At 39.1% G+C, this 25393-nt stretch overlaps 1 protein-coding gene across 1 annotated transcript; it reads right to left on the bottom strand.

Annotated features, from left to right (window-relative positions):
* Positions 1 to 23500, bottom strand: MXRA5 (matrix remodeling associated 5; the record flags this gene model as incomplete). Its single annotated transcript, XM_081326672.1, has 6 exons — positions 1 to 1909; positions 5399 to 6299; positions 6904 to 11496; positions 17695 to 18085; positions 21887 to 22007; positions 23286 to 23500. 6 exons carry the CDS (start codon positions 23498 to 23500, stop codon positions 1 to 3), a joined length of 8130 nt encoding a protein of 2709 aa, XP_081182798.1.
* Positions 23501 to 25393: the final 1893 nt, after the last annotated feature.

The following is a 25393-nucleotide window of genomic DNA, read 5'->3' as shown; positions in this document are numbered from 1 at the left end:
TTAGAATATGTGTATATAGGAAGCTTTGGAATCACTGCCTAGCATATTTTTAGCAGTGCATTTATAGACACCGGCATCCCTTTGTGTAGCCTGCCGGATGATTAGGGAGCCCTGAGGATGAAGGAATTTGTTTCCATACAGACGAGACTGAGCTCCTGTGGCTAGATGCAGTTTCTCTGGCAGTTCCCATGTTATTTCTGCTTTAGGAATTCCAATGGCCATACAATTCAGCTTCACTGTATTCCCTGGCCTCGCATAAATGACAGGTGCTGGTTCACTTGTGATCCGGGGTGGGTAGGCAATCACAATCACAAGAACTTTCATAAGGGAAGAGCCATATTCTGTGGCTACCTTACACAGGTAAGTCCCTCTATCAAATACAGAGGCCTCATGTACAATGAGAGAGCCATTCTCAAACAGGAAGAATCGTCCAATGGCCTGGGGACCATCTAACACCATTCCATTAGGCAGAGTCCAGGCTACATGAGCTCGCTGACCAGGCTGGGTGGCACAGTGAAGCTGTAATGTCTCTCCATTGATGATGCTCACCAGGTTGTTATAATGATTGCTGATTTCTGGTTTCACTCCCACTTTGAGGAAGACCATCCTCTCTGCATAGCCCCCTGGGCTTCTGGCAGTGCAACGGTAAGTCCCAGCATCTGCTGCAGAAAGAGCACTGATGTGAAGTATCCCATCTCTTTTGTGATAAAATCTCTGCAGATGATTGTGTTTCAGCAGTTCGGTACCATTGGGAAGGATCCAGGCAGTTCTGGGTGAGGGGGTCCCATGGACAGAGCAATTTAAATTGATGCTATGACCTGCAGTGGCTGTAATCTTTTCAGTAACAGGATCCCCAAAGAAGGGTTTTTCCATATGATCCACAACCTGAAGCTGCACAACTAGGCGGGCCTCTCCCCCTTCATTTCTGCCAATACACACCAGCTGCACAGCATCTGTGTGCCTTACCCCACGAATATCCAGTGTTCCATTGCGATGTACAGTGATTCTGTTGCCATAATAGGGGGCAGGGAGGATCACTCCTTCTGGGAAAGACCACATGATCCGGGGAGATGGGATGCCATCTGCCTTACAGTCAATAAGTTTCTGGCTGTCTTTTACAGCTGTTTCTCTGACTGAGGTGATGGTGCTAGGGTGACCATTTATTTTAGGGAGTTGAACATTGACATGGATCCAAACAATTTTGCGATCCTCTCCAGCACTATTGCGTGCTACACATGTATAGTTGCCACTGTCAGATCTTTGGGCTTTTTGTATGAGAAGTGTCCCATCTATGTACACTTGATATTTATCTGATAAGACTGGGATTGGTCTATTGCTTGGGGATAACCAGAATACTTTTGGAGTAGGCACCCCTTTTGCTTCACATCCTACAGATATTGCATCACCATATGGGATGTTGAGAATGACATAGGTTTTATTCCTAATTGTGGCAGGTTCAGCTACTACTTTAACCCGCACTTTCATTTCATCTTTACCAATCTGGTTCTCGGCATAACAAGTATAGTCTCCTTCTTCTCTCAGGCCTACTTCATTGAAATACAATGTTCCATTATTAAATACTACAAATCTCTTTGCTTGGCTTCCACTGTCATCTGATTGCACAAAGGTATTAACCATACTTCCATCTGGAAGACTCCAGGAGATCTCAGGGTTTGGTAGACCTGTGGCAATACAATCAACTTTTAAATCTCCTCCATATATCACTTTGTGATTATTCTCATTCTTGTGTTCAATTTTAGCAGGTTTCATCATCACATTCACTTTGAGGACCACATAATCATCTCCAAACTTGTTGCGGGCCATGCACATGTAGTCTCCTGCATCCTTGTCAGTGACAGAGTGGATAACCAGAGTTCCATTGCCAAATACCTTGATTCTGCTGTCCAAACTGTTTTAAAGGGGGGGGGGAAGGAAGGAGAATATATGCTCATTAAACCATCATCTGTTCAGCTACCAACAAACAAAAATAATTGTCTTCAATTGCAGGCTAATGATCCCATACTGAAACTGACTTTATTTTAATGAAAGGATGTTTTTATTTACTTCCAATTTCCCTTTTGAAGACTGTGATTTTATTTATAAAACTGAGCCCTGCAAACACACACACACACACACACACACACACACATCCCTAATAATTATAAAAGTACGAATCCCGGGCATATCTGTACAATATAAAATTCTCGAACCCTGGGATGGAAATAAAACAGCTGTTTATTGTTAAAATAGTAAAAACAATAAAACAATAAAAACAACTATTTACAATCTAAAATAACCTTAGCTTTTGCTGGTCCACTGCCAGGAATGATCGGAGAAGATGGGATTGGCGGGAATGAATAACAGAAGGCAAGAACAACAAGTGGATACACCAGAGAAAAAATGGGGGGTGGCAATGGAAGAGCACACGCAATGTCGAATCAGGATACACATCCCATAATGACTGTGGGAGGAGGATGTTTGGAAGATGGATCAGCAATAGCATTGTATGACTGGATGCAAGAAAGACAGGTGGAGAGGATAGAAATGCCAGGAGAGAGGGCACAGCAGTGAAAGGCAGGATTGACAGGAATAGGAAGGGCAAAGAAAGGAACAATAAGAGAAAAGAAAGTGGCAAGACAGGGACACGCGCAAGGGGATGCCGGACTATTAAAGCAATTACGGTTAGCTAAGACGGACAGCCCTGTTACACGATCAATGAGCAGGGCACTGAGTCAGCAAGGTTTATAAATGATCTCCCCACCACAAACACTCACTATGATGACACTGGCAGTGGACCAGCAAAACTAAGGTTATTTTAGACTGTAAGTAGTTGTTATTGTTTTATTGTTTTTATTATTTTAACAATAAACAGCTCTGTGTGTGTGTGTGTGTGTGTATGTGTATATATATGTATGTATGTTTGTGTGTGTACGTATGTATGTATATATATGTATGTATGTATGTGTGTATGTATGTATGTATGTATGTATGCGTATGCGTATGCGTATGCGTATGCGTATGCGTATACATAAACATAAAAAAGGTAAAGTTTCCCCCCGCACATGCATGCTAATCGTTTCCAACTCTAGGGGCCAGTGCTCATCTCCATTTCAAAGCCAAAGCCACTTGTACATATATATATAGGGACGTGGTGGCTCAGTGGGTTAGGACGCTGAGCTTGTCGATCAGATGGTCGGCAGTTTGGCAGGTCGAATCCCGAGTGCCGCGTAACAGAGTGATTGCCTGTTACTCGTCCCAGCTTCTGCCAACCTAGCAGTTCAAAAGCATGTAAAAAATGCAAGTAGAAAAATAGGGACCACTACGGTGGGAAGGTAACAGCGTTCCGTGTGCCTTTGTCACAATTATGACAAATCACGGCTTGAACTATCTTGCTTTGCATGTAATGAGTCTATCTCATATATTAGTTTCCCCTTTTAAGTTGCATTACTGAAATAAATGAACTTTTGCACGATATTCTAATTTTTTGAGTTTCACCTGTAGTTAACTGAGGTTTAGCCAGTGGCGTAGCGTGGGGGGTGCAGGGGGGGCCGGCCGCACTGGGCGCAACATCTGGGGGGCGCGCTCACACTCACAGCTCTCTGCCCCTGCCTGGCTCACTCACTCTCTCTCACTGCAGTGCTGGCTGTGCGAATCCGATCCGAGCCACCGGGTCGCCGCCCACTGTGGGGGGGTGTGCCAGGCGTGCAGTGCAGTGCTTGCCTTGCCCCGGGTGCTGACAACCCACGCTACGCCACTGGGTTTAGCAGGCTGAAAGTGCAGGGGCCGTGAAGTGGCCTCCACAAGAAAACAGTCTCAGAGAAGAACAAGTGACAAAAAAGAAAGCCTGCCCCTCGTGGGTAGAAATAGGCAAATGAGAAGGTGATAGTTCAAGGAAGGGGATGGGATTAGGATTGCATGCTGGAAAGGTGGGGAGAGAACTGCATCACTTTGAGGCAGAAGTGGAAAGAAGTGTGGAGAGCTTAGGCTGTGCTGAAGGAAAAAGGGAGTGATCCCTGAATTAGGCACATTAATATTCTAGTAAAGGAACAATGTAAAAGCTGAAACCACATTCACTGGTCACCTCAGCTAAATGGCTTTGGTGTGGTAACAGTTATCTTCTACCTTATTTCTACTATGCAGAACTCCATAGTTCCTGTGCCTCCCCGCCACTGGCCTCTGCCTGCTGCTAGTGCTGCTGCTGCAGGGTGAAGCAAGACAGGTAGTGAGGTGGAAATGATGCCACACATCAGCCCCTACGTGCCTGACCCCGCCTTCCCATCTGGTCCTCCAGTCAGCCTGCTGCCCACCGCCCTATCCACTATGACCCCAGTGAACAGGAAGGGTGGTGAGCCCCCATCCCCAAAAGGCAGCCAGGACTCCCCACCCTGGCTGAGTCCAGCCCCAAAGCTGCCCCACACAGCCTGAGAGGGCTGGTGAGGCTCCTCTGGTGCAGGGCTTTTCAACCTTTTCACCCATTGTACCACTTTTAGGACAAGGCAATATCCGAGTACCACCAGTCAGCCAGCAAGGTGTCAAAAACTTGACCCAAAAAAATAAAAGGAAAAAATGATAAAGTACAAGTAGTCCTTGACTTACAACAATTTGCAACAAGATATAATTATGTCACAAGCTGTAATATAGAAATAGAAAGTGACCTCACCACTGCAGTTGGAAAATGATTCTGTGCTAAGAAGTAAATTGTCCCTGTCTTACTTCCCATTCAAACATCAGCAGAGCATAGTTTTAGCTTTATCAAATCCATCCAGGATGCATAAAGCATTGCAAGGACTGAAACTGTGACCTAGTTCCTGCCTCAGTATATCTGTCTCCTAGGGTCAAGTTTAGCTATCAACTGACCTGGCTTATTTCTGAAAATACATACATAAAATCAAGCAATCCATAAATGTTGTAATGTTACATGAAAGAAAAATACAATGGTATTAAAATTATAATATGTTTGCTGGTTAGTTCATATTCAGAAACAATGATATATAGTTAGATTCTGATGCATCTTTGCATATTCAAGATATAAGATGATAATTTATAATCATAGAACATAAAACAAATGTCCAATTTTTTGAAACTCAAATGGTGACAGCAAATTACAATTGAGGTAATTTGAATTAATTTAAATAATCAATATATTTATTCTCCAGAAGTTAATAATTTCTCCCATTAATATCTTAGTAAAGGTTAAACTTTGGGAGCAACTTCTGTAAGGACTTTGAAAGTCTTACCCATAGCTTAGGAAGCCACAGATAATCATGGAGCCACAGTCCATGAATCCCAGGCTTAATGTAGATATTACTGGAATGAATGAAAGGATTATATTGATTTGAAGAATCTATAAAACCAAAATGCAACAACTTATACATGGAATGCCAAAATAAAGATTTACCTCTGTAGAGAATCCATTATTCTTTTTGAAGGAAGCCTCCAGATGATCCATGGCCAGGGATCCCCAGAGGCACTGCAATCCAGTCGTAGGGTGCTACCATACATTACATCTGTTCTCTGGGGTGAGCTTCCTGTGATCTTCACATTTGTTGACTGCTTTTTGACCTGCAGCTGTACAGTTCTCCTGACTGCTCCAACCATATTTGCTGCAATACATTCATAGCTCCCACTGTCTTTGGGCAAGACATGGCGTATGTAAAGGGTTCCATTTGGAAAAACAAACAGATTACCATGGACAAACTGAGAGGGCCAAATCTGAGTCCCATCAAAAAGTAACCAACGGATGCCAGGTGGAGGGGCTGCTTTTGCACTACAGTGAATATTAACGTTTTGCCCCATATTGAGGGAAATATTTTCTTCTTTCTCTTGCTCAATAATTGGTGGCAAGGCAGCTATGTGAAGTCTCACTGCAATACTGTCAGCTCCTGCAGCATTGCTGGCTATGCATTTGTAAATTCCCCGATCTGAAAAGTTAGTGTCTTTCAGGAACAAGGTTCGGTTCTCATATAGCATAACCCTTCCCTCCGTAGTACTCACAGTTTGAAATATTTTACGGTTAGGAAAAATCCAAGAAATGTGTGGGTTTGGGATTCCAGTGGCTTGGCAATCCATAGTCACTTTTTCTCCAAAATAAACAGTCAAATCCTTAAAGCGAGAACCCAGCATTTTGGGCTGTTGAGCTATGACAGTCAACAGGACAATCATTTTATCAGTGCCATGAGAGTTCTCAGCAGCACACAGATACTGTCCACGGTCCTGAAGCTGAACATTGTGAATAAGGAATGTGCCATTTTTCAAGACGTCAAAACGTTGCATCTTTGTTTGGGCTGTCATTGTTGCTCCTAAAATTTCAGAGTAGAAAAATAAAACACAAGTCATTGTTTCAACACTTTCTAAAGTACTTATCATCTCTTAAATAGAACTTAGAAATGCACTGCAATACTCTTAACAAAATCTAAGATTCACAGATTTAAGTACCATATCTAACCATTTGCTTCAATCATTCAATAAAAATTAGTGACTTTAAATATAGGGTGTCTTTTTAACATTAAAAGAATCACCAAGACCTATAACATATATTAGGGTATTCTTCAGATATTTTAAATCTCCCGATCCTATGCTCTTGGCCAGATTGGCTGGAATTAACATGGAACCAATTTACTGACTTAACCCATCAAATATAGCTTCAGTGAATTTCACAATAAAGATGGGAATGCCTATCGAGATATAATTCTTTATTTTGCATCAATAATGCACACCAAAACTGCAAATATGCATGATGCAACAATCTAATTTACTGATTGGTGAACAATTTTATAAAAGTACTGCACTTCTGAAATTATCCAAAGAAACAAAAATACAAGCTTATTATTAAATAAAATGCATTTGATGTCATTGATTTTATATCCTACTGCAGCTGTTGAAATGAGCTGATAAAAAGATTACCTGGAGAGATTTTTGTCCAAGAAAGGAGAGGCTTGGGTTCTCCTGTGGCATCACATGGGATAGCAACATCTGACTCAGCTAGGGCAGAAAGACGGTTAGACATTTTAGTGATAATTTTAGGTTTTTCTCCTTGTTGTGTTAAAGGCACAGAAGACTGAATGAGACTTGAGTTGAAAACCTTAATTCTATCCAATTTAGGCACAAATAACACATTTGGATTATTATAATAGATACCACTGGAAGACTGCAAGGTTGAACTCACTTGAGATTTTATTTTTGGAGTAGTGGAGGAAGGAATGATTGTGCCAGGTGCTAGTACAGTATCCAAGGATATAGGAGGTGCTGCAATAGTGGTGGCTTTTAAAGAAGTGCTATGCATTATCTTCTTGGTAATAGAGAGAAATGTTTTCTCAGTTGTGTTTACTAGAACTGGTAGATTAAGCTCCAGTGGTTTAGAGTTCATTCCCAAGTGTTGAAATATCCTAGTTCTGTTTATCAGAAATGGTGTTCTTGCATTGTGCAAATATGGTATAGCATGATTGATTTTTCTGCCAGGCTTATCTCTACTTTCAGGAAGAAAGTTGTTGACAAACACTTTGGAATAAATATTTTGTCTGATTTCATCTTGGTTGTCAGATTTGCCTGGAATAGGCATTTTAAGTCTGTATAATGGAGCAGGTGTGGGGGTAAGGAAAGTTGAAGAGATTTTTCTCTCTTGTATGGTATAGGCTGCATATGCTGTTATCTCTGGTTTATTGGTATAATGAAGGGGCACTTTGTGAGTTATAAAATGATGAAAAAATCCTGATGCAATGAGATATGGAGGTTTCGTAGTCCCCCTCCCATGAATATATTTTGGAGATGAAAAACCTGGTTTTTTTCCAATTGGTTGATTTGGAACATTTGGATTTAATGAAAAGCTGCTGTATGGCCGACTATCTGGATATATTAGTTTAACAGATGTGTGGGGTTTTTTTGTTGAAGAATTATATGATAAATTAAGATTCTTAGGTGTTAATGGAGGAAGAGTAGTGAGCATTGAAATGGATACAACTGAGGGATAATTTTTTTCATTTCTATATATTTCAGTCTCATCATCATGATTATGGAACTGGCTAGTAATTTCTTTGGAGTATCTTGAAGTTGGTAGAATGTGTGTTTTATTTTGCCAAAGATCAAGAATTTGGTTCATTTCTGTAGTTATTATAGAAGTACGATCAGAGACTGAACTGTGATGAGATATAGTCATTTTTTCAACTTTATGAAAAAATGGTTCCACTGTAGTCTTTATTAGGTAATCTGAAAACTTCCATAATTTTTCTAAAGATGGCAGAATTTCAGGATGTTCTGTTTGGCTAACAGATAGATACTGTTGAGTAGATAGCTTTGATTGAGCTACCCTTGAGTCAATAACTTTTGTGTAGGCTGATGAGACAAAGTTAGCTTTAAGTTCTGGAATCACTGAAGAGGTAAGACCAGAAGATGATGTTGAGCTTTCTCCTAAAATGTTTGTTGTGGGTGTATTTGTCACTTTATTATAATCTATGGGTAACTTATTTTCTGAAGGTGTTGCATACTCTGGATTGTGAGATAATTGCAACTGTTTTGGGAGTGATGTAGTTACCGAATGATATGTGGATGTCACAGTTTGACTTTTCTGATCCTTTATGACACTAGAAAGAGTTAACGGTGTTTTAAGTAATAAAGAAGAAAGATGAACAGCTGAAGTTGCTACTGTGTCCTGGTTTTTTTGTAAAGTAGTTGTATTTTTTAATGATGAAGAACTCAGTTTTTGTATTTCATCCTCAGGCTTCTGATTTCCAGCCATAAAACCTTGCATGGTTTGAGTAGCATTGTCAAGTCTAGATAGTTTTGAAACAGAAGATATCTCTTCTAAATTAAAAGCTGTAGGAGTAATAGGTTTTGGTCTTTTGAATCTATTTGTTCTCCGTCTCCCATATGGTCTTCTTCGTGAATGCTTACTGATCATTGGTTCAGGTGTAGTCATTTTTCTTTCATATGCTGTTATTGTGGCTGCTGTAGTTGGATTGTTAGTAGTAGCAGCTGTCGGCATCTGTTCTTTCTTTTTCAGTGGATGAATAGTACTTTCTATAGTATAAGAATATTTTGTTTTTTCAGGATTCACATTTGTTAATATTAGGCTTTTAGAATCTGTAAATGGAATTACTTGTACATGTTCTATGCTGTCATGTTCTTTAGGAGCAAAATCTGTCATTTGAGCAGCAGATGCAACAGTAGTAGCAGAGTTGTTGATTTCAGCATGTGTAAAATCTATTGCAACATTACTTACATTACTCATAGATTTAGATTGTAAATATTGTTTGCTAGTTTTAGTCTTATGGCTTTTGGCAAGGACAGGATCTTTGACTGAAATTTCTGAATATGGATTAGGTATGGCTTTCTCCTTGTTGCTGACTATCATTAAAGCGCTCTGAGTATAAGGTAAAGCTTCTTTTTTTGAGATTCTATTCATTTCTCCATCAAAATTTTCTATCCTTTTTGTTTCTGCTACTTTTGATTGGTCTGTGTTCAAATCACTATGATCCCAAGGTTGTGTCTGTATAGTTGGAGAGAATTGGATCTCCTGTGCTACAGAGGTTTTCATGTAGGATGGATCTTCTGGCATTTTTGACAATTCATGTTCCACATGCACTGCTGAAGAAAGTATTTGGTCTTGATTATAGTTCTGCATGCTGATGACAGAGGGAACAGTGACTGAAAATATTTCTGCTTCATCCAAATGGGAAGTATCTGCTAAAGATTCTTTTCCATTGATTTCCATAGCACTCCTTGGTAAGAGACTGGAGATAGGTAGATGACTTCTTGTAGTCCAATGCGTAAAAGGAATCTCTGATGTGCTTCTTAGAAGAGGAACAGAAGTTGTTGTAAATCTGGGAAGACTTTTTCTTCGGACTTTTGCCAAAATGTTAGCCCAGTGCTGAGGATTAATTTGTTTGTTTGTTATATGAATTCTCCTCCTAGATTCAAATACTCTTCGACCCTCAGCAACATTAATCTCTTCGGTCCTATCAATGCCTTTCCATAATTTCATTTTGCGTTTTCCTTTTTTATTTGTTCTTACCTGAACATGAGAAATGTCATCACTCTTCTGTTTAAGTGATAGTTCAAAGTTTTTGAGATGAAATTTCTTGCTTGGCATACCATCAATTTCTTTATCACCTGATCCCTCATCATCTCCTATGACCTGCCCCCTTACTGAGGTTCTTAAACTAGATTGCTTTTTAAATTTTATGCTTTTAGAAGATCTGTCAGAAACCACCTTATTTACTGTTACTTTAGCAACAACTTCATCTGATCCTTGTTGATTGATGGCCACACATCTGTAGTAACCGCTGTCACCTACGTGACTGTATGGAATTAATAATGTGCCATTTTCTATCAAATATCCACTAGAAGAGTTTGACAAATCATTAATCATTTGGTTGCTTGGAAGTATCCAGCTTAAATGAGCATCTGGTATAGCCACTGCACTACAAGGCAATAGTATGGAATCCCCCACATTTTTTTCAATTTTTGGTAGTTCAGAATCAACTTGCTGAATAACTGTGGGTTGCACTAGAACTCTGTAGGCCACTGTGTCTACATCATCTCTCACTTGGGCAACACAGTGATATATCCCTGAATCAGCATAGGCCACCGACTTGATGATTAATTGGCCACTGCTGAGAACAGAAAACATTTTTCCTTCCATTTTGAATGGAGCTTTCAATTTTGTCCCATCTGGGAGAATCCACCTTATAGAAGGACTTTCTGATGCTTTGACATTACAACTAAGCTGAGCATTTGAACCTTCTACTATACTTTGAGCAGCTCTTGTGTGCTGGTCTTGCTCTATCATAACCCAACTGCTTCTCTGTTGCTTGTTTTCATGAGGTTGAATAGTTTCAGAAACTTGGGAAGAAAAAGAGAGAACTACCATTTTTCCTGTGCTCTGATGTCTGTTTAATTGGATGTGTATGAATGGCTGCATCACCCAGGTAGGCTCAGCAAAGATTCTGCCTTTGACACCTGTGTAATAGGGAGCATCATAATCAGTGCCTTGCCTATAATGATAGCTTAATTTAGGTTCATGAATGAGCACATGTTCTCTTTTAAGTTTGACAGGCACTTCACTGTAATATGCAATAAGCTTCCACAACTTCTCATAGTTTTCTCGGTTCATATGGCATTCCACATCCAGAGAAATAGTATCATTGACAACAATTTCATAAGGAGAGATCTGATTCCACTGAATTTTGGTAGACTCTGTTGGTTTTTTAATTTCACATTTGAGGTTCACTGAGTTTTTGTGTTCATCGGTCAAGTTCAGAGTAATGTTCCATGGAGGCCACTGAAATTCTTCCATTAGTAACTCAGAAATGTCATCTTCTTTATCCTCATCATTTTCCTTGATGTTGATGCTTTGTTTTAATGGGGACTGTATGATTGGCTTTCTGCAGGAAATGTCTTTCATATTTTGAATATCTTGTTTCTGGAATTGTTTAGGAAAGGTACATTTAGGACAAAGCTGACCATCCTCATAGGCTTTATCTTTTTTACACTTTAGGATACCTGAAAGGCAAAAAAGAAAATCATAAGACTTTTGTTTGTCTTTCTCTGCTGTTCCATGTTTTAAGCTATACTTTGAATTATTGTTTTTAACTGGTCAGAAATTATTTATTTTAATATAGTTTGTTCATGTTCTTTTCAAGATAATGCTGTCTAGGTTAACCATTAGATAATGCATATTTTTATAAATGTGTCATTTTATATTTATTAACTTATTTTCATACTACCAAATAGCTCATTGGTTCATAAATAAGTTTATATAATAAAATAAATCTAAGTACATGTTACCACTATTATGCATTTTTACAGAAACAGATACAATCGGAGAGAATATTTAATTGAAAATACTATAAAGTGTCTTCATTTCTCTTGAGTTTGTCCTTTCTTTCCTTATTCCCATTTGTAGCTATAATAATTTATTGTAGACATTTACCTATATAAATGAGATCTCAGAATGATCTTCTCTTAAATCCTACTAGTCATCCCATAATTGCTCTTAGTGGTGACTTTTAATGACACTTATCTAGTGTGCATCCAAATATCCTTTGGAACACCTGGAATATACTGGTTCCAAAACTGTTTAATGGAATGGATAATTTCTTCTAATACTCCTGAGAATTAGTCAAGGTGGATGAGTACAGTGACCTCTTCAACAGTAGTGTTATATATTTGTAGCATGCCATTTCCAGTAATTTCTCCTAGTGCCATGTTATCAACATTACAGTACCATGCAAATATATTTTTTAAAAAAATAGGAAAGCAGAACATACTGTTAAACACTCCTTTTTTGTTTATGTCAGAAGCACATACAAATTGTATACATGTAACATTCAAAACTGAACAAATAAAATAAATATAAAATAGGTCATAGAAATATAACATGTGTAAAAAGTATGTAGAATAAATAGGATTAAAACCAAATAACATTTGTCCAGTATTGGGTCACGTCAACAGTATTTTCTCTCACTAGTATGATTAAATACTACTTTGCTGGCATTGTTTTGGATTTTTTAAATGTTACATCATCATTATTGTTGTCATCATTGTTGCCACTGCTGGTGGTTTGATTGTGTTTTATTTTATATATGTATATATATATATATATATATATATATATATATATATATATATATATATATATATATATATATATATATATATATATATATATATATATATATATATAAGCATATAATATATGCTCCCTAAGTAACGATGGATATGGGTCACTAAAATTTAATATAAATAAATAAATAAATAAATAAATAAATAAATAGAAAGAAAGAATATGGTTCATAATTATTCAGACTATTCTACAATATTGGTTTTGCTTCTGAAATAGCAAAGTCAAATACATTTTTTTTGTTGTTTCTTAATTAAATGTTTAGTGGTAGTAGTATCTAATTAAATGTTTACGTTATGAGAAAGTAAGTTTGTTCTATCCAACCTAAACATTGTACAATATCAGAAATATATTAAGTGTGAAGATGCCCAGTTTTGCCTTTTTGACTGTAAATTGAAGGATATATTATTAGTTTTGAAAAGAAATGCCATTGCTACTTGAAGTGCATTCTCCTTAGTATGTTTATTCTTGATGTACTGGGAAACAAATGGTTTTCATTTTTCTTCATTGAATGGCATGACAAATTAAGAAAATTATATTCTTTTGAGGAAAAAAACCTTAAACATGATGGATTGTTGTTGTTAGCTGCGAAGTCGTGTCTGACCCATTGCAACATGGACAATGTTTCTCCAGGCCTTCCTGTCCTCTATCATCTTCTGGAGTCCATTTAAGCTCATGCCTACTGCTTCAGTGACTCCATCCAGCCACGTCATTCTCTGTTGTCCCCTTCTTCTGTTGCCCTCAATCTTTCCCAGTATTAGACTCTTCTCCAGTGAGTCTTTCCTTCTCATTAGGTAGCCAAAGTATTTGAGTTTCAACTTCAGGATCTGGCCTTCTAAAGAGCAGTCAGGGTTGATCTCCTCTAGGACTGACCGGTTTGAACACATTACAGTCCAAGGTACTCGCAGGAAAGTCATAGAAAATGATAAAGTTAAACTGCAGTGATCTTGGAGCCCAGGAAAATAAAATCTGTCACTATCTCCATTTCTTCCCCATCTATTTGCCAGGAACTGAGAGGGCCGGATGCCATGATCTTGGTGTTCTAAATGTTAAGTTTCAAGCCAACTTTTGCACTCTCCTTCTTCACCCGCAAGAGGCTCTTTAGTTCCTCTTCACTTTCTGCCATTAGAGTGGTATCATCTGCATATCTTAGGTTGTTGATATTTCTTCTGGCAATCTCAATTCCAACTTTTGATTCATCTAGTCCTGCCTTTCTCATGATGTGCTCTGCATATAAGTTGAATCAGCAGGGCAACAGTATTCAGCCTTGCCGGACTCCTTTCCCAATTTTGAACCAATCAGTAGTTCCATGTCTAGTTCTCACTGTTGCTTCTTGACCCGCATACAGGTTTCTCAAGAGACAAATGAGATGGTCTGGTATTCCCATCTCTTTAAACACTTGCCACGGTTTGTTGTGATCCACACAATCAAAGGCTTTAGCATAGTCAACGAAGCAGACATAGATGTTTTTCTGGAACTCTCTAGCTTTCTCCATGACCCAGTGTATGTTGGCAATTTGATCTCTAGTTCTTGTGCCTCTTTGAAATCCTGCCTGTACTTCTGGTAGTTCTCGATCCACATACTGCTGGAGTCTAGCTTGTAGGATTTTAAGCATAACCTTACTAGCATGTGAAATGAGTGCAATGGTGCGATAGTTTGAACATTCTTTGGCACTGCCTTTCTTTGGAATTGGAATGTAAACTGATCTTTTCCAATCCTGTGGCCACTGTTGAATTTTCCAAATTTGCTGGCAAATTGAGTGTAGCACTTTTACTGCATCATCTTTTAAGATTTTGAATAGCTCAGCTGGAATACTGTTACCTCCACTAGCTTTGTTGTTGCTCAGCATTTCTAATGCCCACTTCACTTTACATTCTAGGATATCTGGCTTGAGGTCAGTGACCACCTCATCGTGGTTATCAGGGATGTTAAGCTCATTCTTGTATAGTTCTTCTGTGTAATTTTGCCACCTCTTCTTAATCTCTTCTGCCTCTGTTAGGTCCCTGCCATTTTGGTCCTTTATCATGCCCATTTTTGCATGAAACGTTCCCTTCATCTCTCCAATTTTCTTGAGGAGATCTCTGGTCCTCCCTATTCTATTGTTTTCTTCTATTTCTTTTAAGAAGGCATTTTTATCTCTTCTAGCTATTCTCTGGAATTCTGCATTTAGTTAGGTGTATCTTTCTTTCCCCTTCATGGATTACTGCCTTGTCGTGGCGAAGGGGCTTGCATAATTCAATGAAGCTATGAGCTACGCCGTGCAGGGCCACCCAAGACGGAAAGGTCATAGCAGAGAGTTCTGACAAAACGTGATCCACTGGAGAAGGAAATGGCAACCCACTCCAGTATCTTTGCCATGAAAACCCTATGGACAGTACCAAAAGGCAAAACAATATGACGCTGGAAGATGAGCCCCTCAGGTCGGAAGGCATCCAATATGCTACTGGGGAAGAGCAGAGGGCTAGTACTAGTAGCACCAGAAAGAATGAAGTGACTGGGCCAAAGCCGAAAGGATGCTCAGCTGTGGATATTTATTTATTTTATTTATTTATTTGATTTGATTTGTATACCGCCCTTAAGGGACGTGGTGGCTCAGTGGGTTAGGACACTGAGCTTGTCGATCAGAAGGTCGGCAGTTTGGCGGGTCAAATCCCGAGTGCCGCATAACAGAGTGAGCGCCTGTTACTCGTCCCAGCTTCTGCCAACCTAGCAGTTCGAAAGCACATAAAAATGCAAGTAGAAAAATAGGGACCACTACGGTGGGAAGGTAACAGCGTTCCGTGCGCCTTTGGAGTCTAGTCATGCCGGCCACATGACCACGGAGACGTCCTTGGACAAGCGCTGGCTCTTCGGCTTTGAAACGGAGATGAGCACCGGCCCCTAGAGTCGGAAACGACTAGCACGCATGTGCGGGGGAACCTTTACCTTTATACCGCCCTTCTCCCGAAGGACTCAGGGCGGTGAACAGGGACATAAATACCAAAATACCCAAAATACAGAAATTAAAAACAAATTAAACCCTAGTGCCCAAATGCAGAAAATAAATTACATTAAAACAATAATTAAAACAAAACCCATCAGACCAGGCCGCTTTTTCAAACAAATAGGTTTTTAAGTCGCGTTGGAAGGAGCGAAGGTCAGGAGCCATCCGGAGCTCAACTGGTAAACGGTTCCACAGGTCAGGCGCCCACAGAGAACGCCCTCCCCCGGGGGGCCACCAGTCGGCACTCTCTGACCGGTGGCACCCTAAGGAGGCCCTCTCTGTGGGAGCGCACTGGACGAAGGGAAGTTGATGCCGGCAGCAGGTGCTCCCATAAGTAACCCGGACCCATGCCATTTATTCTATTGTTTTCTTCTATTTCTTTGCATTGTTCATTTAAGAAGGCATTCTTATCTCTTCTAGCTATTCTTTGGAATTCTGCATTTAATTGGGCATATCTTTTTCTCCCTTGCCTTTCGCTTCCCTCCTTTCCTCAGCTATTTTCAAAGCTTCCTCAGACAGCCATTTTGCTTTCTTGCATTTCTTTTTCTTTGGGATGGTTTTGGTTGCTACCTGTTGTACAATGTTGCGAACCTCTGTCCATAGTTCTTCAGGCACTCTGTCTATCAGATCTAATTCCTTAAATCTATTTGTCACCTCTACTGTATATTGAACAGGGATATGATTTAATTCATACCTGACTGGCCTAGCGCTTTTCCTTACTTTCTTTAATTTAAGCCTAAACTTTGCAACAAGAAGCTCATGGTCTGAGCCACAGTCAGCTCCTGGTCTTGTTTTTACTGACTGTATAGAGCTTCTCCATCTTTGGCTGCAGAGCATATCGTCAATCTGATTTCTGTGTTGACCGTCTGGTGATGTCCATGTGTAAAGCCATCTCTTGGGTTGTTGGAAAAGAGTGTTTGCTATGACCATCGTATTCTCTTGACAAAATTCTATCAGCCTGTGTCCTGCTTCATTTTGTACTCCAAGGCCAAACTTGCCTGTTATGCTGGTTATCTTTTGGCTTCCTACTTTAGCATTCCAATCCCCCATGATGATAAGGACATCATTTTTTGGCGTTAGTTCTATAAGGTGCTATAGGGCTTCATAGAACCAGTCAATTTTATCCTCTTCAGCACTGGTGGTTGGGGCATAGACTTGGACTATTGTGATAATGAATGGTTTGCCTTGGATTCGAACTGAGATCATTCTGTCATTTTGGGGATTGTATCCCAGTATTACTTTTCCTACTCTAAAATGGACAGGAATGGGTGAAATTAATTCAGATGACCATCAGGTATACTACTTCCAGCATCATATCTTTTTGCCTTTTGGTACTGTCCATAGGGTTTTCATGGCAAAGATACTGGAGTGCGTTGCTATTTCCTTGTCCAGTGGATCACATTTTGTCAGAACTCTCTGCTATGACCTATCTGTCTTGGATAGCCCTGCACAGCATAGCTCATAGCTTCATTGAATTACACAAGCTCCTTCGCCACAACAAGGCAGTAATCCATGAAGGTGAAACATGATGGATATCATGTTTAAAATAGAGATTACAGGATAAATTGGAAAGGCTGAATTTTTACAATACATTACATGAAAACACCTCAAGATAATTTAATACAGATTGTTATCAACTTAGAACCACAATCATAACAAAAGTATTGATTGCTGAGCAATGCAGTCATTAAGTGAGTTATCATGTGTCCTCACTCAATTTTATGACCATTTTTACCACAGTCATTAAGTAAATCATATGGTTACATGAATTATGTGGCCATTAAGCAACTCTGGTTTCCCAACCTGTTGGAAGACAGCTGGGAAGGTTGCAAATCATGATTGGGTATGAATGCAAAATGCTGCAACTATCATAAATTGAACCTGAATTGTGATAACCTGATTGTGGGGATAATGCAATAGTGATAACTTCAAGGTTATAAGTCACTTTTTCCAAGGCTGTTATAAATTCAAATTATCATTAAAGGAATGGTCATAAATTGAGAACAACCTGTGTAATGCCTATACCCACAGTATTTCTGGCCAATTCCTTCTGAAGGTGATTTCCTACTACTGTTTGCTACAAAGTTCCTCTTACCTGCAGATTTCTCAGTCCATTCAAGGAACCATTTCAGCCTGCAGTCACAAGACCAGGGATTCCCATGAAGATAAATATTCTCTAGTAGAGGCATCTTTTCAAAAATTCCCTTAGGTAATGTTCTAATGGCATTTTCAGATAAATAAAGATATTTTATTGTTGATACCCTGAAGTAATCAAGGATTAAGAATGTTGAAAATGTGTTTGGGTGAACCTGCTGAAGCAGGTTTCCTTCCAAGTGGAGAAGTCTGAGGGAAATTAAACCACTGAAAGCATTTGGATGGATGAATTCAATTCGGTTATGGTCCAGGTGCAGTCTCATCAAGTTGAAAAGCCCTTGGAAAGTTTGGTCAGTTATAACCTGCAGTTTGTTATAGCTTATTTTGAATACCTAAAGGGACAAATAAATTAATATGTTACTATCTTTATTGATATTAGAACTTTACAGGAAAAGCATGTTTTTATAGAGATAGGAAATTTGTGCCCCACCAGACATAGCTAAATTACAATTCTCAATTTTTCTAGGAAGCATGGGCAATTGTGAAGGTTGATGAATGTGTTTTTCAACAATATTTAGAGAGTCATAGTTTACACATAAGTGGTACAGGATAACTTAATGGCTCAATCTAGAGATCCTTAGTTATTCATGTTCAGAATTAAGGGACTTTGAGTTAGATACATAGTAACAAAATCATTGGCCTCTATATAGACAGATTTTGTGTGCCTACTGGAAACCATTTTTGTTCACTAATACTTAGGAAAATGACTGTCAGAACTCATATATATTAAGGGGAACTCTTTTCTATTTCTAATTCTTCCACCACTCTGGGTTCTGCCAAACTCCTGAAGGGGAGGGGGGAAGATGCTGTGGGCTGTCTCCTTGTTTCTCTCTATCGCTACAATGTATCCCCTCCATTGTTCTACATATTCACTCTTTGAACTATCTCTTCCTTGATGTTATTACCTTGGGGTGAGAAAGGAATGTGATCCTGAATTCCATAAGGCAGACATGTCAAACACAAGGCCCAGGGGCCAGATCCAGCCTGCGAAGTGGTTTCATGTGGCCCGCGAAGCCATCCTGGAAACAATGAGGGAACGGCCCCCACTGCCTTGGCACTGGCCCAGAGACCCTCCTCCTGCCAGAGACCCTCAGATCTGTCCCACTCCTGCCCAGGCCCCCATAGGCACCCTTGATGCGAAGGATGTAGAGCTGGCCATGCCCACCCAGTAGGCCACTCTAGCCATGCCCACCCAATATCATACCCACCCGGCCCCCTGAGGGCAACCGCAATGCTGATGTGGCCCTCAATGAAATTGAGTTTGACACCCCTGCCATAAGGAAAAAATTGACTATCTGGGATATTGCATATCACTTAATGGCATAGAAATGGATCCCAAAAAGGTCCAAACAGTATTATATGGGCTCTGCCCCACACCAGAAAGCAATTGCAGAGTTTCCTTGGCATCACAAACTTTTACTGGCAATTCATCCCCTCTTTTGCCCAAATTGCATTACCAGTTACAAACCTGTTCAAAACCAAAGGGGAGGGAAAACCCATACCAAGCCAACTATTAAAATGGACAATGGCTTAAAAAGCTATTTTCCACAGAACCTGTGTTGAGACACCCGACACCAATAAACCTTTTGTGATTCAGGCTGATGCCAGCTATATAGCAGTGGGGGCTGTATTTTTATGAGAAAACGATGAGGGTGCCTTGCAAACCTGTGCATATACTGTACATTGAGGAAGCTCACAGAGGCAGAGCAAAGGTGGACGGTCTGGGAGAAAGAGGCATACGCAATATGATGGGCTCTTCTCACTTGGTGGCACTTCCTGGAGGGGAACAAAATTCCTTTCCAAGTGTGGACTGACCACAAGAACCTGGAAGCACTAAAACAACCCAGGAAATTAAACCCTAAACAAGCAAGTTGGTTGCAACACTTCCACCATTTTAATTTCACGTTAAAACATTTGCTGGGGAAAAAACCTTTTGGCAGACACTTTGTCCAGAATGCCACAATATAACAGTGCTCGAAGCAACATAACAAAGCCACTAATGCCAAATAGATAAATGGCAGCAAAAGTCACCACCTGAGCACAAGCCAAACTCCGAAAACCTTTAGCAAGCCAAGCAGGGATTGAGTTCATAAAAAGCACTAGAGACAGATGAATGGTTCCTAAGCCATAAGAACTTATGCACCATGACAGATGGTCTGCCATAGTTTGGAAGAAAATTGTACATACCCCAAAGTCAGAAACTAACATTAATGCAATGGTGCCATGACTCAAAGTCCGCAGGCCATTTTAGACTTGTGAAAACGTTGCATCTGATCAAAAGGCAATTTTGGTGGCCATTAATAAAAAAGGACATTGAAGGCTATGTGGCTAGCTGCCTGGTTTGTGCCGCAGCAAAGAGGTTACAAGGAAAGACACTTGGCTTACTGCATCCGGTGTCAACCCCCTCAGCACCCTGGAAGGAGATCTCCATGGACTTTATCATGGAATTACCCAAGAATGCAGGAAACACAGTTATCTGGGTTGTAATGAATCTATTCTCCAAACAAGTACATATTATTCCCTGCTCAAAGATTCCAAATGCAAAAACACTTGCAAAAATGTTTGTCCAACACATGTACTGACTTCATGGAGCCCCACAGCACATCATATCCAATAGAGGAATGCAATTCACATCAGAGTTCTGGAAAGCATTCCTAAGCCTATTAGGAACCAGCCAGGGACTATCATCTAGTCATCATCTGCAAACAAATGGTTAGACTGAACTGTCGAACTCAGTACTGGAACAGTACTTAAGATGCTTTATTAATTACTAGCAAGATAACTGGACCAACCTCCTCCTGTTTGCAGAAGTTGCCTACCACAATGCAGCCCATTCCAGAACATGCTACACTCCTTTTCAAGTGGCAATATGACAGAGTTTTAACCTGATGCCAGAACTTCCATCAGCCGACCCTGAAATTCCTTTCCTAAAGGAGTCGATTGCACAACTCAATAGTCAATAGTCAGAAAAGCCCTAGATGAAGCTTGACAAGCATATAAAATGCAAGCTGATAAAAAGAGAGTTGAGCCAAAACCTTTTAGTGTGGGAGAGAAGGTTTACCTATCCACCAAATACCTAAAATCCCTACAACCCTCCAAGAAACTAGGACCCAAATATTTTGGACCATTCCCTATCACCAGAATCATAAACCCTGTCACAGTAGAATTAGAAGTCCCCCAAACCCTCAAACAAATCCACCCAATCTTCTACTGCAGCCTTCTAAAACGTGAGCAGCAGTCACTATTAAGACCAACTGCTGCTCCTCCCCCTCCTCCCATTATGTTGGAAGGGGAACAACATTTTGAAATTAAGGCAATCCTAGACTCTAGAAAACACCATGGTTCCACCCAATATCTAGTGGCATGGAAGCATCTTCCACCCTCCCAAAATGACTGGGTCCACAAACATCATGTTAAGGTTCCTAAGCTCCGTAGAAAATTTCACGCAGCATACCCCAACAAACCGCACTAATCCATATCTTTTACATGTTTCTGTTCTCTCCCTCAGGTGGATCTCTCTCTCTTTTAAGGAGGGCAGGATGTCAGAAACCATATATATTAAGGGGAACTTTTTTCTATTTCTAATTCTTCCACCACTCTGGGTTCTGCCATACTCCTGAAGGGGAGGGGGGAAGATGCTGTGGGCTGTATCTTTGTTTCTCTCTATTGCTAAAATGTATCCCCTCTGTTGTTCTACATATTCACTCTTTGAACTATCTCTCCCTTGATGTTACCTTGGGGTGAGAAAGGAATGTGCCTCCAGCCATTTAACTTATCTCCTGTTTTGGAAGAGAAAGCTCGAAGACCCAACAACCTTGTTGCAAGCCTGGGACAGACCGACGTTATCAGCACCTTTCCCACAATGGACTTAACACCTAGAGATTGGCCCATTCAAACTGACAGGATGAACTATTGGGGTGGAGTTTGCTTGGGACTTTTTTAACCTATTGATCTCAGTGGGAAACCCTCAGATCCTTCTTATTATGTCTGCTGCCAGCTTCTCTTAATAAAAGTTCCTTTTGGAAGAAACTGCTTCCATAAGTTCTGCTTTGTTAGGATGAGGTTTTGAAGTGGGCCCTGATATAGACTCTAAGTGTTGTGATTTATTTAGTAAATATTATTTCTGGCTTTACCTGTAGTGATGACAGATCTTTTAAAGCACCATTAGGTATGTTTTGGATGTCATTGCCATGAAGCATGAGCAATTCAAGCTTTGAAAGTCCTGTGAATGAGTTTTCGGATACAGCTTGAATGCTGTTAAACCTGGAGAAAAAGGAAATGGAGATTTGTTCCATCATTCACCATTATTCTGTAATGAAAAGGTTTGTTTGGTTTATCCATAAATTATAAGTAGACTTTGAGAAAGTTAATAAATCATTTTAACAGTATTATTGTATCTGCAAATGACATGTCACAAATTGTTTTTACCTTCCTTCCTTCCTTCCTTCCTTCCTTCCTTCCTTCCTTCCTTCCTTCCTTCCTTCCTTCCTTCCTTCCTTCCTTCCCTATAAATTATAAATAAATTCCACTTGGAATTTAAATTCATGGAAAATGCCAATTAGAATGGGCTTTTTCTGATAAAATTCTCCTTAAATGAATAAAAAAGTATGTAGATGACATTTAAAAAATGGAAGCCTGCAGAATAAGTTCTAGTAGCTGAATTATTAGATCTGTACATGTTGGAAGTAATAAGAAATTTGACTGATAATATAAATCGACTAGAATCAGTGCCAAGAACAGATTAACTTAAACACATCTGTTGGCTTTTATGCCTAAGGCAGGACTAGATCTCACAGTCTCCTGATTTCTAGCCTGGTGCCTTAATCACTAAACTAAAAAGATGTAGGAGGAGAAAAGATGAAAGCAATACCAATGGCAAGTATGATTTATTCATTTATTTGTATCTCACCTTTATTAGTTTTACAAATAACTCAAGATGGCAAACATACCAACATGCCCCCTTCCTCCTATTTTCCCCACAACAACCCTGTGAGATGAGTTAGGATGAGAGAGAATAACTGGTCCCAAATACACATCTGGCTTTCATGGCTAAAGTAGAATTTGAACTCATAGTCTCCTGCTTTCTAGTTTGTTGTCTTAACCACTAGACCAGGGGTGTCCAATCTTGGCAACTTTAAGACTTGAGGACTTCAACTCCCAGAATTCTCCAGCCAACATGGCTGGCTGGGGAATTCTAGGAATTGAAGTCCACAGGATTTAAAGTTGCCAAGATTGGACATCCCTGCACTAGACCAAACTGGCTTTTATTTGATTCACCTGATACAGGAGAAACAAATGAAACAAATTTAGTTAGAAATTGATGGGGTTGGAGAGTATCTCAAATTTAATCAAAAATTTGAATTACAATAGTTAAAGTGTTTACAACAGTCACTAATCTCTTTATGAAAGGTATTTGATGGATTTATATTATAGTTTAGTTCCTTGACAATAAACAATGCTTCACCTCGATGACATGTAGGATTAATTTCATAGAAGTGTATTAAAGAATATAAAACTCCACAAAAAAATTACTATACAAACCCCAAATTAATTCGTTCCACATGCTTAGAAATTTTTGATGGCACAGCCGCTAAGGACCGAAATGTGCAGTGAACTTCACTAGGAACATAGCAGGCACATGGCTGAGGACATGCCAGGATGACTTCTGAAATCCCCAGGCAGAGAATCAGCACCATGAATAGTGTCTCCAAATTTGGTTGCCTTTGCATCTTCCTAAAATTCTTCATTTTGCTCTACGTTAATACATTTGTGAAAGAGATTCATTATTAGACAGGTACAACTTAGATACAACAACCAATGTCTCAAAATAGAAGCATTTATTAATTAAAGAACTTCAAGGCAAGAATTCTTCCTTAAAGAACATTATTGCGGGTGAGTACTTAGAGTTGGGTTCTCTATCCAATAAATGTGATTTTATCTTTTGCATGCATTTTGCTTAGCATCATATTATATGATTACAATTTTGTTGATTTTCACAATACTATATTTTTATTATGGGGTATAGGAAGTTGCTATATTGCAGTTGTCATTGGATTTGTGCATATGATATTTAGAGTTCATTTTATGGCTGAAGTGAAACATTAACTGAGAACCAACCAAATAAATAAATTACTCTAATGCAATGCCACAAGGTTTAAAAATGCAAGATCAAGATTCACGATTATTCTTAGCAATTAACATAATTTTTTGAGATCGACATATTATTAAAAAATAAAATTTCTAAATATTTGGACTTAATAAGTAAAATATGGCTATACTGGATACTATAAACAATAAATACTGAAGTATGACTGTACAAGGCATTCCCTATTCTATATCAACTATGGCTAGTATAATTCAACATTTTTAAAGTGTTTTAGAAAAATGCATAAATGTCAGACGTTCTGATAATTTTCCCCTCAATTTTCCTATCTGGAAACTTCTTTTCCTATAAGGAAAATTACTTATTTAAAGCTGACATAAATTATATGAGCTATCACTTTGTTTTAATTTACCAACAAATTTCACTTGGATTTTTCTGATTTTCTGATTGTTGTACTGTTTTTCTTGAGTACTATCTCAGTTTTTCTTGAGTATCTTCTCCTCTTACCTTTTCAACCAAGTTCTGCTATGCCATGCCTAACCCAATATGCCTCACTTATACTGCAGGGGTATATTATAGAGAGGCAGTGGAGAAACCATTTTCTTGAGTCAAATGGTATCAAGAATTTACCAAGTAAGACCATAGCTTCATGCTGGTATTATAATCCTTCCTGCTAATCATACAAACCACTTCCTATTCACAATAGATAGTACTTGAGCCACTAGTCTTCAAAAGTTCTGTTTACATTTAAATCTGCAAGCAATAAAGTGCCTTTCCTATTAGAATCATATGGAAGCCATTATAACTAAAAGGTTTCATCAGACTTAGAAGGCTTCTGAAATATTTGTGGTTAGAGTGCCCCCTCAAATATTTGTGGACAAGAGTATCCTTCTTAAAAAGGAAAAAAAATACCTCTGGAATGAGATGTCTAACAAAGTTCTATTTAACAAGGTGTTTCTTTCACAAAACTGGTTATATTTAGATGTGTTGCCTATTTTCTTTTCTTTTGAGAACTAATCTACATCATCTGCTCTTCCTGTAATTCCTGTTTAGAGCTAGACAGAATTTGTAACATAAAAAGAAGCTATTTAAAATCTCAGACTCATACTTCTAAGTTGAAAATGTTGCATAGTGCAGTGGAGTTCTCTCTTCCTTTTCTGAAAATAATTCAAATAGCAATGGAAATGTACATTATGCCTTGGCATTCTCTTTTTTCCTCATCACTGTCTTGAGGGTCAGCAAATATATACCAACCAGAAAACAATAGCTTTAGAGTGTTTTTAGGGTTTTGACTACAAAGAAAAATGAGAGTAAAATCTGAAGATTTTAATTAAGCTATGAAGTCGCCATTAATTAATTAGAAAACTTTATCCAATTCAAAGTATACCTATACAATACTTGTAGATATTCTGTAACAAAATTACACACACACACACACACAAACACACACACACGTGTGTAAGTATGTATGTGTATATATGTATATGTATATACAGACATATACAGACATATACACACATGTGGACAGACATTTTTG

Source organism: Vipera berus (assembly GCF_964194415.1).
Source record: "Vipera berus genome assembly, chromosome: 4".
Lineage (NCBI taxonomy): Eukaryota > Metazoa > Chordata > Lepidosauria > Squamata > Viperidae > Vipera > Vipera berus.
Note: the sequence above shows the minus strand (reverse complement) of the source record. Positions and strands in the feature narration are given on the sequence as shown.